General features: G+C 57.3%; 1 protein-coding gene across 1 annotated transcript; it reads left to right on the top strand.

Annotated features, from left to right (window-relative positions):
* The first annotated feature begins 5879 nt into the window (after positions 1 to 5879).
* DRD4 (dopamine receptor D4) lies at positions 5880 to 9023 on the top strand. Its single transcript, XM_033861527.2, has 4 exons — positions 5880 to 6165; positions 7772 to 7884; positions 7957 to 8615; positions 8739 to 9023. Exons 1-4 carry the CDS (start codon positions 5896 to 5898, stop codon positions 8939 to 8941), a joined length of 1245 nt encoding a protein of 414 aa, XP_033717418.1. The 5' UTR covers positions 5880 to 5895; the 3' UTR covers positions 8942 to 9023.
* The last annotated feature ends 2782 nt before the right edge of the window (positions 9024 to 11805 follow it).

Here is an 11805-nt window from a genome sequence, read left to right as displayed (position 1 = left end):
AATATTTTTTAAAAAGAAAATCAATTGATCACAGATGTATGGGTTTATATCTGAACCCTCGATTCTATTCCATTGATGTTTATGTCTGTCCTTATCACCAGTATCATATTGTTTTGATTCCTGTAGTTTTGTAGCAATTTTTGGAATCAGCAACTGTGCCAACTTTGTTTTTTCCTTTTCAAGAATGCTTTGGTTATTTGGGTTTCTTTGCAACTCCATATGAATTTTAGTTTTGGATTTCTTAAAAAAAAGTCACTGGAGTTTCACCTGGGAGTGTATTGAATCTGGGGATCATTTGGTGAGAAAAGGCATCTTAACAATATTAAATCTTCCAGTCCATGAACATTAGATTGACTTATTTATGCCTTCTTTAATCTCTTCCAGCAATGTTTTCTGGTTTTCAGTGTACAAGTCTTTCACCTTCTTGGTTAAATTTTTTACTAAGTATTTTATTCTTTTTGATGCTATTTCAAATGAATGACTTTCTTAATTTCATTTTTGGATTGTTCATTGCTAATGTATAGAAATAGAACTGATTCTTATATGTCAAGCTTATATCCTGAAACTTTGTTGAATTTGTTTGTTAGCTCCAACAGGTTTTTTTTTTCTTTCCTTTTTTTTCCTTCCTTATGTATTTTCTATACATAAGATCATGCTATCTGCAAATAGAAATAGTTTTACTTTTTTCTCTCCGATTTTGGGTGCCTTTTATTTCTTTTTCTTGCCCAGTTGCTCTGGCTAGAACTTCCAGGACATGTTGTATAGAAGCAACGAAGTTGGGTATCCTTGTCTTTTTCCTGATCTCAAGGGAAAGGTTTCAGTCTCATCACTGAGTATGATGTTTTGTGTTTTTCATATATGGCCTTGATCGTGTTGAGGAAATTTCTTTCTATTCCTAGTTTATTGAGTCTTTTTATCATGAAAGTGTGTTGGATTTTATCAAATGCACTTTTCTGCATCAACTGAGATGATTAAATTTATTCCTCCGTTCTATTAATGTGATGTATTACATTGATTGAGTTTTGTCTGTTGAATCACCCTTGCATTCCTGGGATAAATCCCCATTTGGTCATAGTGTATAATCCTTTAAAAAGTGCTGCTGGATTTGGCTTGATCATATTTTGTCGAAGAGTTTTCTATGTATATTCATGCGGGACACTCATCTGCAGTTTTCTTTCCTGTCGTATCATTACTGTTGAGCTTTGAGAGTTCTTTATGTAGTCTGCACACAAGTCATTTGCTAGAAATGCAATTTGGTGATATTTTCTTCCATCCTATGACTGAAAGTTTTTAATTTTAGTGAAGTCCAGTTTATCTATTTTTTTCATTTGTAAATCCATGCTTTTGGTGTCATGTCTAAAACTCTTTGCCTAACCCCTTGCCACAAAGATTTTCTCCCATCTTTTCTTCCAAATTTTTTATAGTTTTAGGTTTTACATTTAAATCTCTGATTATATAGATATATCACTTTGCTGTAAACCTGAAAATAACACAGTATTGTAAATCAACTACAGTGGAAGAAAGAAAGAAAGAAAGAAAAAGAAAGACAGAAAAGTCATCCAGATAAGAAAAGAAGAAATAAAATTGTCTCTATTCATGAACAAGATCATTATCTATGTAGAAATCCTGAAGAAAACCAAAGGAAAAAAAAAAATCCTTGAACTAATAGTGAGTTTAGCAACATCAAAAGATACAAGTTCGGGCTTCCCTGGTGGTGCAGTGGCTGAGAGTCCGCCTGCCAATGCAGGGGACGCGGGTTCGTGCCCCGGTCCGGGAGGATCCCACATGCCGCGGAGCGGCTGGGCCCGTGAGCCATGGCCGCTGGGCCTGCGCGTCCGGAGACTGTGCTCTGCAACGGGAGAGGGCGCAACAGTGAGAGGCCCGCGTACCGCAAAAAAAAAAAAAAAAAAAAAAAAAAAAAAAAAAAGATACAAGGTCAATATACAAAACTGTTTCTGCTCATTGGCAATGAACAACTGGAAACCAAAAAATTTTTAACTACCATTTACAATCGTACCAGAAAACATGAAATACTTAGGTACAAATCTTACAAAATATGTGCAGGATCTGTATGCTGAAAAGTACAAAATACTGATGAAAGAAATCAAGGAATATCTAAATAAATGGAGAGATATACTATATTCATGAATTGGAAGACTCAATATTGTTAAGATGTCAATTTCCCCCAGTCAACTTCCCAGCAGGACTTTCTTGTAGATATAGACAAGCTGATTCTAAAATGCATACATACAAGGGAACTCGAGTAGTCAAAACAGTTTTGTGAAAGAACAACTTTAGAGGACCCAAGCTACCTGATATCATGACTTACTATAAAGCCACAATAATCAAGACTGTACTGTTGTTGAAAGGAAAGACGCTTGGATAATGGAACTGAATAGAAGTCAAGAAATAGCCCCACACAAATATGATCAAGTGCTTTTGGACAAAAGTTCAAAGGCAGTTCTATGGAGAGAAAACAATATTTTCAACAAGTGGTGCTGGGATACCTGGACATCCATAGGCAAGAAAAATCAATCACTCACCTCAGCTCATACTTTACACATAAGGTATCATGTGTGTAAGGTATCAGGCTCATACCTCACACATAAAAAAAAATTAACCAAATACACTGTTAGGAGAATGAAGAGACAAGCTACAGTCTGGGAGGAAATATTTTCAAATTACATAGCTGACATTTTCCCCCCCATTTTAGTGTGCAATGACAAGTCTTTGTGATTTTTTTTGGGGGGGGGGGCGGGGCTGTGCCCCACGGCATGTGGGATCTTAGTTCCCTGACCATAGATCAAACCCTTGCCACCTGCAGTGGAAACGTGGAGTCTCACCCACTGGACCACCAGGGAACTCCCTCGTTGTGATTTTTTATTTTTTAAAGAATTATTTTGACTATGGAGATAATTTTTTTTAATTTATTTATTTTTATTTATGTATTTTTGGCTGTGTTGGGTCTTCGTTTCTGTGCGAGGGCTTTCTCTAGTTGCGGCGAGCGGGGGCCACTCTTCATCGTGGTGCGCAGGCCTTTCACTATCGCGGCCTCTCTTATTGCGGAGCACAGGCTCCAGACGCGCAGGCTCAGTAGTTATGGCTCACGGGCCCAGTTGCTCCATGGCATGTGGGATCTTCCCAGACCAGGGCTTGAACCCGTGTCCGCTGCACTGGCAGGCAGATTCTCAACCACTGCGCCACCAGGGAAGTCCCCTCGTTGTGATTTTTATTGTCATGTCCCCAATGGCTAAGAATGTTAAGCACTTTCTCATGTGCTTATTGACCATTAGGATACCCTCTTTTTTTTTTTTTTTTTCGGTACGCGGGCCTCTCACTGTTGTGGTCTCTCCCGTTGCGGAGCACAGGCTCTGGACGCGCAGGCTCAGTGGCCATGGCTCACGGGCCCAGCTGTTCCGCGGCATGTGGGATCTTCCCGGACCGGGGCACGAACCCGCATCCCCTGCATCGGCAGGCGGACTCTCAACCACTGCGCCACCAGGGAAGCCCGGGGATACCCTCTTTTGTAATGTGGGTACAAGACTTTTACATTTGTTAAAATGGGATTGTCTTTCTTTTCTTGTTGATTTGTCAGAGCCCTTTATGTATTCTGGATCTGCATCCTTTATCGGAGATCTACATTGCAACTATATTATATCCTTTCCCAGTCTGGACTACCTTTTCACTCTTAATGGTCGCAGATGTTTGAGGACCAGGAGAGAGACCCAAAGCAGATAGGAGGCTAGGCTGGACTCACCACTTGGCACCCAACCCAAGATCACAGAGCCAGCCCTGCCTCGGATTTTTGTCTTGTGAGAAAAGAAACTTCCTGCCCTAGTCACTAGTATTGTGAGTTCTCTTGCTCAAAGCTTCAGAAGGGGAGGAAGCCTGCCTGTCCCTTTACTGATCCACATGAAAGGGGTGGAGATGTTGAATGCAACTCAGACCCGGATGCCCATCTACACCGCGTCCTGCACACCTTTCCTTTACCAGACCTCAAGTGATTTTGCCCCTTATGAGTATATCATGACATCTGTCTCTTCAGAGTCCTTGTTTTCTCTTTAATACACACACTACCAGTCCCTCAAGCTGGCCCCTGTGTCTCCTGATGTCTTTGAAATCAGGATCCTTGATTCCTGGCAGCACCTCTGCGCTTCGGGTCCATCCTGAGTTTTCTGGCCCTCCCAGGGCGGAGGGAGTCACAGATGCAAACGAGGGGCCAGGATGTGCCTTAGATGGTCCCACCGAGTGATGCAGCTGCATAGCCCACTTCTTGGCTCCGTTAGTGACCAGGCTGCGCGTCACAGGAAGTCCATAATAAAAATTCTCACTGCACATTTTCCTTGCATGTTCTTTCTGTTCACTTTTTTTTTTTTTTTTTTTTTTTGCGGTACGCGGGCCTCTCACTGTTGGGGCCTCTCCCATTGCGGAGCACAGGCTCCGGATGCGCAGGCTCAGCGGCCATGGCTCCCGGGCCCAGCCGCTCCGCGGCATGTGGGATCCTCCCGGACTGGGGCACGAATCCATGTCCCCTGCTTCGGCAGGCGGACTCCCAACCACTGCGCCACCAGGGAAGCCCCTCTGTTCACTTTTATAATCTGAGACAGACGGTCTGGGCTGACCTCTCTGTCATGCACAGCCATCTCTGCCATGAACTCTGTGCCCCATGGATACAACACAGTCTTACCTGCATGGGTCTGGGACCCTGTACCCAGAGCCCCTCAAGCTCCTACAGTCTTATGTTGGCAGGTGGAGGGTGATGGGCACATGGGGCCCCAGGCTCATCCTTGGGAGGGAGGGAGGGAGAACCACCTCCAGTGCTCCAGGGAGGCCCGGGGTCTAGTGAGTTTGTGGGAGTGGAGGGTGCAGGTTGAGCGGGTTCTCATTTGGGGCTTTTCTCTGTGAAGAAGGAAGTGACTCAGGTAAAACATGTCTGAAGAGCACGCAGAACTCTGGAGACTGCTAAGCCCCCTGTGGGCTTATCACGGCCTTTCCTCCTGTTACGGCCTTTCAGGCTCTGTGGGGTGAGCTCATTTTCCAGGCTCAGAGGGGTGCACAGCTCGCTCAGGGTCACAGGCTCGGAGGCGATGGAGCCGGAATTGAGGCTGACCACTCAGCGGCTGGGGGGAAGATGAAGGGTCAGGCAGTGGGTGTGGGTGGAGAGGGACTGAGTGTGGTCCAGACTGAGGGAGAGGCTGCTTTGGGTGGGGGGAGTGCAGGGCCCCTGGTTGGGGTCTGCAATCATTGCGGGGGGACGCAAAGGGGCCCAAGAGGCTGGGGTGTAGAGGGTGGAAGGGTGAGCATGGAGCTGGCGCCGCCGAGCATCAGGGGGCCCCGGGGGGAGGCTGGGGTGGTGGCCTGAAAAGGCTGGTCCTCCGCAGATGCTAGAACCGGACGGAGTGAGAAGTGGCTCCACCTCTGCCTCGAGGGCCTCCAGCAGGGTCCCCGGGGAGGTGACGCCCAGCTTGGGTCCCTGTAGGGACGCCGGGGCTCTCTGGGGCCGGGCGGGATGGCGCTGGCATGGGCGCCCGCGAGTCTCGTGGGATGGTCGGGCCGACCTTCCATCCCCGTCGGTTTCTCGGGGCTCACACCAGCGCGTCGCCCCCCAACCCTTCCAGGCGCAGAGCGATGCTGGGCCCGCCCGTGTCAATCATATCACTTCATTCGGGTCGCTTTGGGCCGTTGCATTTGTCCACCTGCCGGTCTCTCGAAGCGCAGAAATCCAAGATGGGCAAAGACTGGATGCAACTTAGAGCGCCCCGGGGTCCATCGAGCCGGGCGGACAGGGCGGGACTAAGACCAGGCTGGGCGGGCCGGAGGGGCGGGGCTCCGGCTCCCGACCTGGGCACTGTCCGCGGTGCTGAGCGCCCGCCGGGGCGCGCGGGGCCGTGCGCCATGGGGAACCGCAGCGCCGCGGACGCGGACGGGCTGCTGGCTGGGCGCGGGCCCGGCACGGGCGGCGGCGCGGGGGGCCCCGGGGCGGCGGCGGCGCTGGCGGGGGGCGTGCTGCTCATCGGCGCGGTGCTCGCAGGGAACTCGCTCGTGTGCGTGAGCGTGGCGGCCGAGCGCGCCCTGCAGACGCCCACCAACTACTTCATCTTGAGCCTGGCGGCCGCAGACCTCCTACTCGCCCTGCTCGTGCTGCCTCTCTTCGTCTACTCCGAGGTGAGCCCGCGTCGCGACCGCACGCGCACCCTCACCTGCTCCTTGTTCCCTGTGCCAAGCCACACCGAGGACCCAGCGTGACCCTGCCGCCTGGCCTCTCAGGAGCCTCGAGTTGGGGGCCGCGCCTGGTCCCAGGACGACCGGAGCCTCCAGCACCTCCGAGCCTCACTCCCCTCCCCCATCTCGCTGTCCATCTGCCCGCTTTGCTGTCTGTCCGCCCTCCCTCTTCTGCCCCTCTCTCCTCTTCTCCCTTTCTGTCTTGGTGTCTGTTACCCAAGAGATGCCTCTGTCCTTCAAGCAGAGAACCCAGAAACAGGCGACTTTGGCAGTCCAGCCCCCCACTCAGCCCCCTCAGCCGGGTTCCACTCCCCCAGGGGAGCCAGGTGTAGAGGGTGGAAGGGTGGGCATGGAGCTGGCACCGCCGATCCTGGACAGACAGGCAGATTCAGGCTTACCCCCATGCCGGCTCCCCCTGGGGCACAGAGACACACACGTCACTGCACGAGGCCACACCACAGCCAGGCAGGACCACAGGCGGGCACACACCAGCACACTTCAGGGCAGGAGACCCTCACTCACGCACCGACTGGGCTCCCAGCAGGAGGGACACTCAGCTGCCAGGAGCTGCAGGGCAGTGAGCACAGCTGGAGCGAGGGGACACCGGGCCTGACAGTGGAACCGAGGGAAGGCGCAGGTGTGGGGTCCGGGGCCCCCGCCAGAACCTGGGCCCAGGAGCCTCCGTCCCCAGAGCAGGTCTGGCCCTTGGGTCGGTCCCCCCTTGGTGCCAGCCATGTCCACTGTGCAGTTTGGGCAGAGAGAAGCTGCTGAGGGCTGAGCTGGGGACACAGCGTCCTGGGCGATGGGGGAGGGCAGGCAGTGGACACAGTGAGTCTGGGCAGGGCTGGGGCAGAGGCCAGCAGGACAAGGACAGACGTGACCTGCCGCTCCCCCCCACCCCGAGCTGCAGACAGACGTCACAATGACGGCTCTTAAGCTCCTAATCGCCCCAAATCAGCAGGAGGGGATTTAGAGGGGGGTGGCTGTCTGCTCCTTTGCCCTTGGTGGGACCGCCGGGAACGGCGCCGGGGACTTGACTTTGTAACAATGCTGTGGGTACCATCCTCGCCCTCTCTTGCGGGTGAGGGGACAGGAGTGAAATGACACGTCCAGACGCCCAGAGAGCGAGTTTCCGCAGACACTGACTCTTAGCTGTCTGCAGGGGCTGGGGGGTGGTATAGGGGTGCTGGGCTCACACTCTTGGGCCGCAGGGTCCCCACCTGCGCAGGGAGGGGCCCCACGGTACCCTGAGCCCCACAGCATCAGAGATCCCAGTCCTCAGGTGACTATGCCCCCAGGATCCCCCCCAAGGCCTTTGTCAGTTCTAAGAGAAAGGAAGGGGGTCGTCTCTTGGCGCCCAGCTTGAGGGGCGGGCAGGACTGCCCAGCTGTCTCCGGCTCACTCCCCTCCCCTCCTCTCCCCTCCCCTCTGATATTCAGCCCCCTCTGCTCCCGGACCATTGGGGGTCAGAAGGACAGCTTGGGCAGGCGGCTGGGGGAGGGTAGCGTCCTGTGTCTGTTGTTGCTACGGGGCCCCTCCCTGCGCCCAGGTCCAGGGCGGCGTGTGGCTGCTGAGCCCTGGCCTCTGCGACGTGCTCATGGCCATGGACGTCATGCTGTGCACGGCCTCCATCTTCAATTTGTGCGCCATCAGCGTGGACAGGTAGGCCGCCCGCACCGCCCCGTCCCCTGTAGGGCCGCCCCGGCCCCGCCGCCCTCACCACGCTCCCCGCAGGTTCGTGGCGGTGGCCGTGCCGCTGCACTACAACCGCCAGAGCCGCGGTGGCCGGCAGCTGCTGCTCATCGGCGCCACGTGGCTGCTGTCGGCAGCGGTGGCGGCACCCGTGTTGTGCGGCCTCAACGACGCGCGCAGCCGCGATCCCTCCGTGTGCCGCCTGGAGGACCGCGACTACGTGGTCTACTCGTCCGTGTGCTCCTTCTTCCTGCCCTGCCCGCTCATGCTGCTGCTCTACTGGGCCACGTTCCGGGGCCTTCGGCGCTGGGAGGCAGCCCGCCGCGCCAAGTTGCACGGCCGTGCGCCCCGCCGCCCCAGCGGCCCCGGCCCGCCGCCCCCCGACGGCATCCCGGCCCCCGATGCCGCCGTGCCCCCGGATGCCATCCCGGCCCCAGACTGCATCCCGCCTCACGACGCCATCCCGGCCCCCGACGCCATCCCGGGCCCCGACGCAACCCCGCCCCCCGACGCCATCCCGGGCCCCGACGCAACCCCGCCCCCCGACGCCACCCCGCCCCCCGACGCCACCCCAGCCTCGGATGCAGTCTTGCCCTCGGACGCCATGCCAGCCGAACCCCCGCTGCGGGCCCGCAGGAGGAGACGCGCCAAGATCTCGGGCCGGGAGCGCAAAGCTATGAGAGTCCTGCCTGTGGTGGTCGGTGGGTACCGGCCAGGGGACGTGGGCAGAGAGGGGAAGACTGCAGCGCCCGGGGTGTGAGGCGGTGCCCGGGGCGGGGGGCGTGGCAGGGAGCCGCTCACGGCAGCCCCAACCTCGCCCCCAGGGGCCTTTCTGCTGTGCTGGACGCCCTTCTTTGTCGTGCACATCTCCCGGGCGCTGTGTCCCACGTGCGCCGTGCCCCCGCGGCTGGTGAGCGCGGTCACCTGGCTGGGCTACGTCAACAGCGCCCTCAACCCCGTCATCTACACCGTCTTCAACACCGAGTTCCGGACCGTCTTCCGCAAGGCTCTGCGCCTCTGCTACTGAGCAGACCGCTGGCACCGCAGCCCCTCTTCAGCACCCCGCCTCGCCTGGGGGTTTGTAGGAGTTATTAAACAGATCCCCAACACCTGCTGGGAAGGCTCTTGGAGGCGGGGGAGGGGGCAAGGAGGAGGAGCCCAGGCCTCCACTAACCCTCATCCGGCCAGTTAACCCCTTCCTTCCTCCGGAGGAAGCCCAGAGAAGAGACCCCGCCAAGCCAGGTCTGCCCCGCCCCGGAAGCCTTGGGAAGAGGGCCAGCCCTTGCCTGGGAAGACTGCCCCGACTCACACCCTCCCCGAACACGTTCCCTCCCCAACACACCCGGCCAGCTGCAACCCACCCCGACCCGACAGCTGTTCCCAGGCCAGCAGCCTCCTCCCCTCGTCCTGGTGGCCCCATCCACTGTCCCTGCAAAATGCAGCTGACCTGCCCCTGCCACTGCTTCGGCAGCTGCCTCAAGGTCGGAGCACAGCTCCCTGCCAGCTCCTGACTTGCCCATAGATGCCCAAAACCTGGAGGAACAGGGGGCCTGGGTGCTGGGTGGGCTCACGGGGGCAGCCTCCCTCCAGGGAAGGCCAGCGCAGGCCCACAAGGCACTCAGCCATCCTCTGCCCACTTGGCTGGGAGCAAGTGGGCAGAGCAGGGAGTGGCTGCCCCTCTCCCGCCCACAGCACGGCCCGCCCCTCAACCCGAGACAGCCCCACTTGGACTTCACCTAGACCCTCCCAAGTCCCCCGCCGTGGGCACCCGCTGTGCCCAGTACTGTGGCTCAGCGCTCCTGTCAGGAACTGTGACCAAGCCGGCCACTGCCGGGTGTCAAGCTCTCCTCTGAACATGAGAAACTATGGGCTGTGAGGGCCCCGGCATCAGGCCCCCCCTCAGCGTGCTACAGTATTCCGTGGAGAGGGGGCCACCCTGTTCCCCTCTCTGGGTGAGCACCGTTTCCTGCTCAGACTCAGCTGCTGCCTCCCCTGCGAAGCCCCAGCTGACCACCCCCCAGGACCAGCCTGCCCCGATCATCCTGGGAGAGACTGGCCCTCGAGGAACCGAGCATTGATGGACTGGGGGCCAGTATGGGGTGCTGTGTCCCTGCACCACACAGGAACCAACACAAAATGGGCGTGGGGGAGGGGGCCCAGGGCCGGCCCCCAGGTCTGTTGGCTGCTTCAGCTTCCGGCGCCTTCTTGCCTGTGAAGCATGAGGATGGCTGCAGCGGATACCCCGGGGCTCCTCCCGGGAGGAGCCCCAGATGGTACAGCCTCACCCGGGCAAGACACTTGCTTCAGAGCTGGGCTGGTGGTCCCTCCTGGGAACCTCAGACTCGAAGGGACCATCAGGCTGACGGCAGGGTCAGGGTCAGGGTCGGAGCAAAGGGCCCCTGACTGCGGCCGCTGGCCCCGCCACCTGGCTCGTCCCTCAGGTCCACACCCCACGCCCGTGCCCTGCCACCCATCTCTGATGTGCCCCGACGTGCGCCTGCTGGGCCTTCTGTGATCACTCCACGTGGTCAGAGCTGGTGTCTGCCACCGCCAAGAGGGTCTCAAGCAGCAGCACCCCTGCCCGCCAGCCGTGGGCACCAGCTGCCATGCCCACCAGCCCAGGGATCTGTGTGGAGCAAGGCCACGTCCCCCTCCATGTACCCTTCTCATCTATACTAGGGAGGGGGTGACCATGCCCCCGACAGGCCAGGCCAGTAAGTGCATCTCTTTCGGAGGTGGGGCTGCAGATGGGCTGGGATCTGCTGGTGTCCGGCGCTGTCCCCACTGGCCCTGTGGGCAGACTCCTGTGTCCCCCAAGAGGGGGACAAGGCGGGCACAGGGGGGACAGGTGGACACTAGGGAGTGACAAGGTGGGCACTGGGGGAACAGGTGCAGATATACAGAGCCTGGCTGACCCGGGGGCTCAGCAGGTGCCTCGAGGGTCCCAGGCTCACTGATGCCAAGCGTCACCGCAGCCTCAGCTCAGAGGACCCGCAGCACCCGGACGGCTGCCGCAGCGCACACTGTCAGAAGCCTTGGCCTGGCCCCCGCGGCTGCGTCTGGCAGAGGCCATCAGAAGTGCTGACACAGAACTGAGGGTGTCAACGCACCCTGGGCGCTTGGATGGCAATTTCCAGAAGGATCCTGATGTCCGGGGTTGCGCAGAGATAGCTTCAAAGGCTTAGAAACGATACACCTTGGAAAACTGCCCCGAACACGTGCGGTCCCCAGGCTTCTACGTTAAGGAGAAGGGGAGGAGAAGCCGCCCCGATCCCAGAAAACCCTCGCCCGGGACGGCTTCCCTGCAGGGCCTGGTCCCAAGGCCTCCGACTCTGCTCACGGGGAGGCCGCCGCCTGGAGCTGGACGCCAGGACGCCAGGGAGGGCCTGGAAGCCTTTCCCTGGGGGCGCTGCCCGCCTACGTCGCCATTTTAGCCTTTTCAGGTTTGGGGGGGTTCCTTCTGGGTGTGCAGCCCCTTCTGCTGAGGCCGACGTGGCCCCCACCTCCCGTCCTCACTTCCCACCACCTTCATGCTGTGCAAACCCCAGGGGCCGGGCCTGGCCTTCCCCAAGGTGGTGGAGAGGCGGGACGACAAAACAAATAAAACCCAAATAAACCCGCTTAGTCCGCAGAGGCCGATGGAACGGAGGCAGAGGGGCTTCTGGGGGGGCAGGTCCTTCCCCACCTGGAGCCAGGCTGGGCGCGGGAGGACGGGCGTGGGTGCCACCCCCTCGGCTCACCGGGGAGCCCGTGGCCCAAAAGGCAAGTCTCCGTGTGCTATGAAGAACCTTCTGGAAGCAGGAGCCGGGAGGTGCGGGGCCGGAGGTGTGAACGAGATGCAACAGTGAGGCGAGCGTCGGGGTCAAAGTCCATCTCTCAGTGCACAGAAGA

This window comes from Tursiops truncatus, chromosome 8 (genome assembly GCF_011762595.2).
Source record: "Tursiops truncatus isolate mTurTru1 chromosome 8, mTurTru1.mat.Y, whole genome shotgun sequence".
Lineage (NCBI taxonomy): Eukaryota > Metazoa > Chordata > Mammalia > Artiodactyla > Delphinidae > Tursiops > Tursiops truncatus.
The sequence above is the reverse complement of the archived record's forward strand: the minus strand, read 5'-3'. Positions and strand labels throughout refer to the sequence as shown.

What these genes read in the sequence shown, in the direction of transcription:
- DRD4 (XM_033861527.2), top strand. Translation starts at nt 5,896, where the DNA reads ATGGGGAACCGCAGCGCCGCGGACGCGGACGGGCTGCTGGCTGGGCGC. An exon ending in TGCGCCATCAGCGTGGACAG is followed by an intron (nt 7,885 to 7,956) that starts GTAGGCCGCCCG and finishes CGCTCCCCGCAG; the next exon opens with GTTCGTGGCGGTGGCCGTGC. An exon ending in AGTCCTGCCTGTGGTGGTCG is followed by an intron (nt 8,616 to 8,738) that starts GTGGGTACCGGC and finishes CCTCGCCCCCAG; the next exon opens with GGGCCTTTCTGCTGTGCTGG.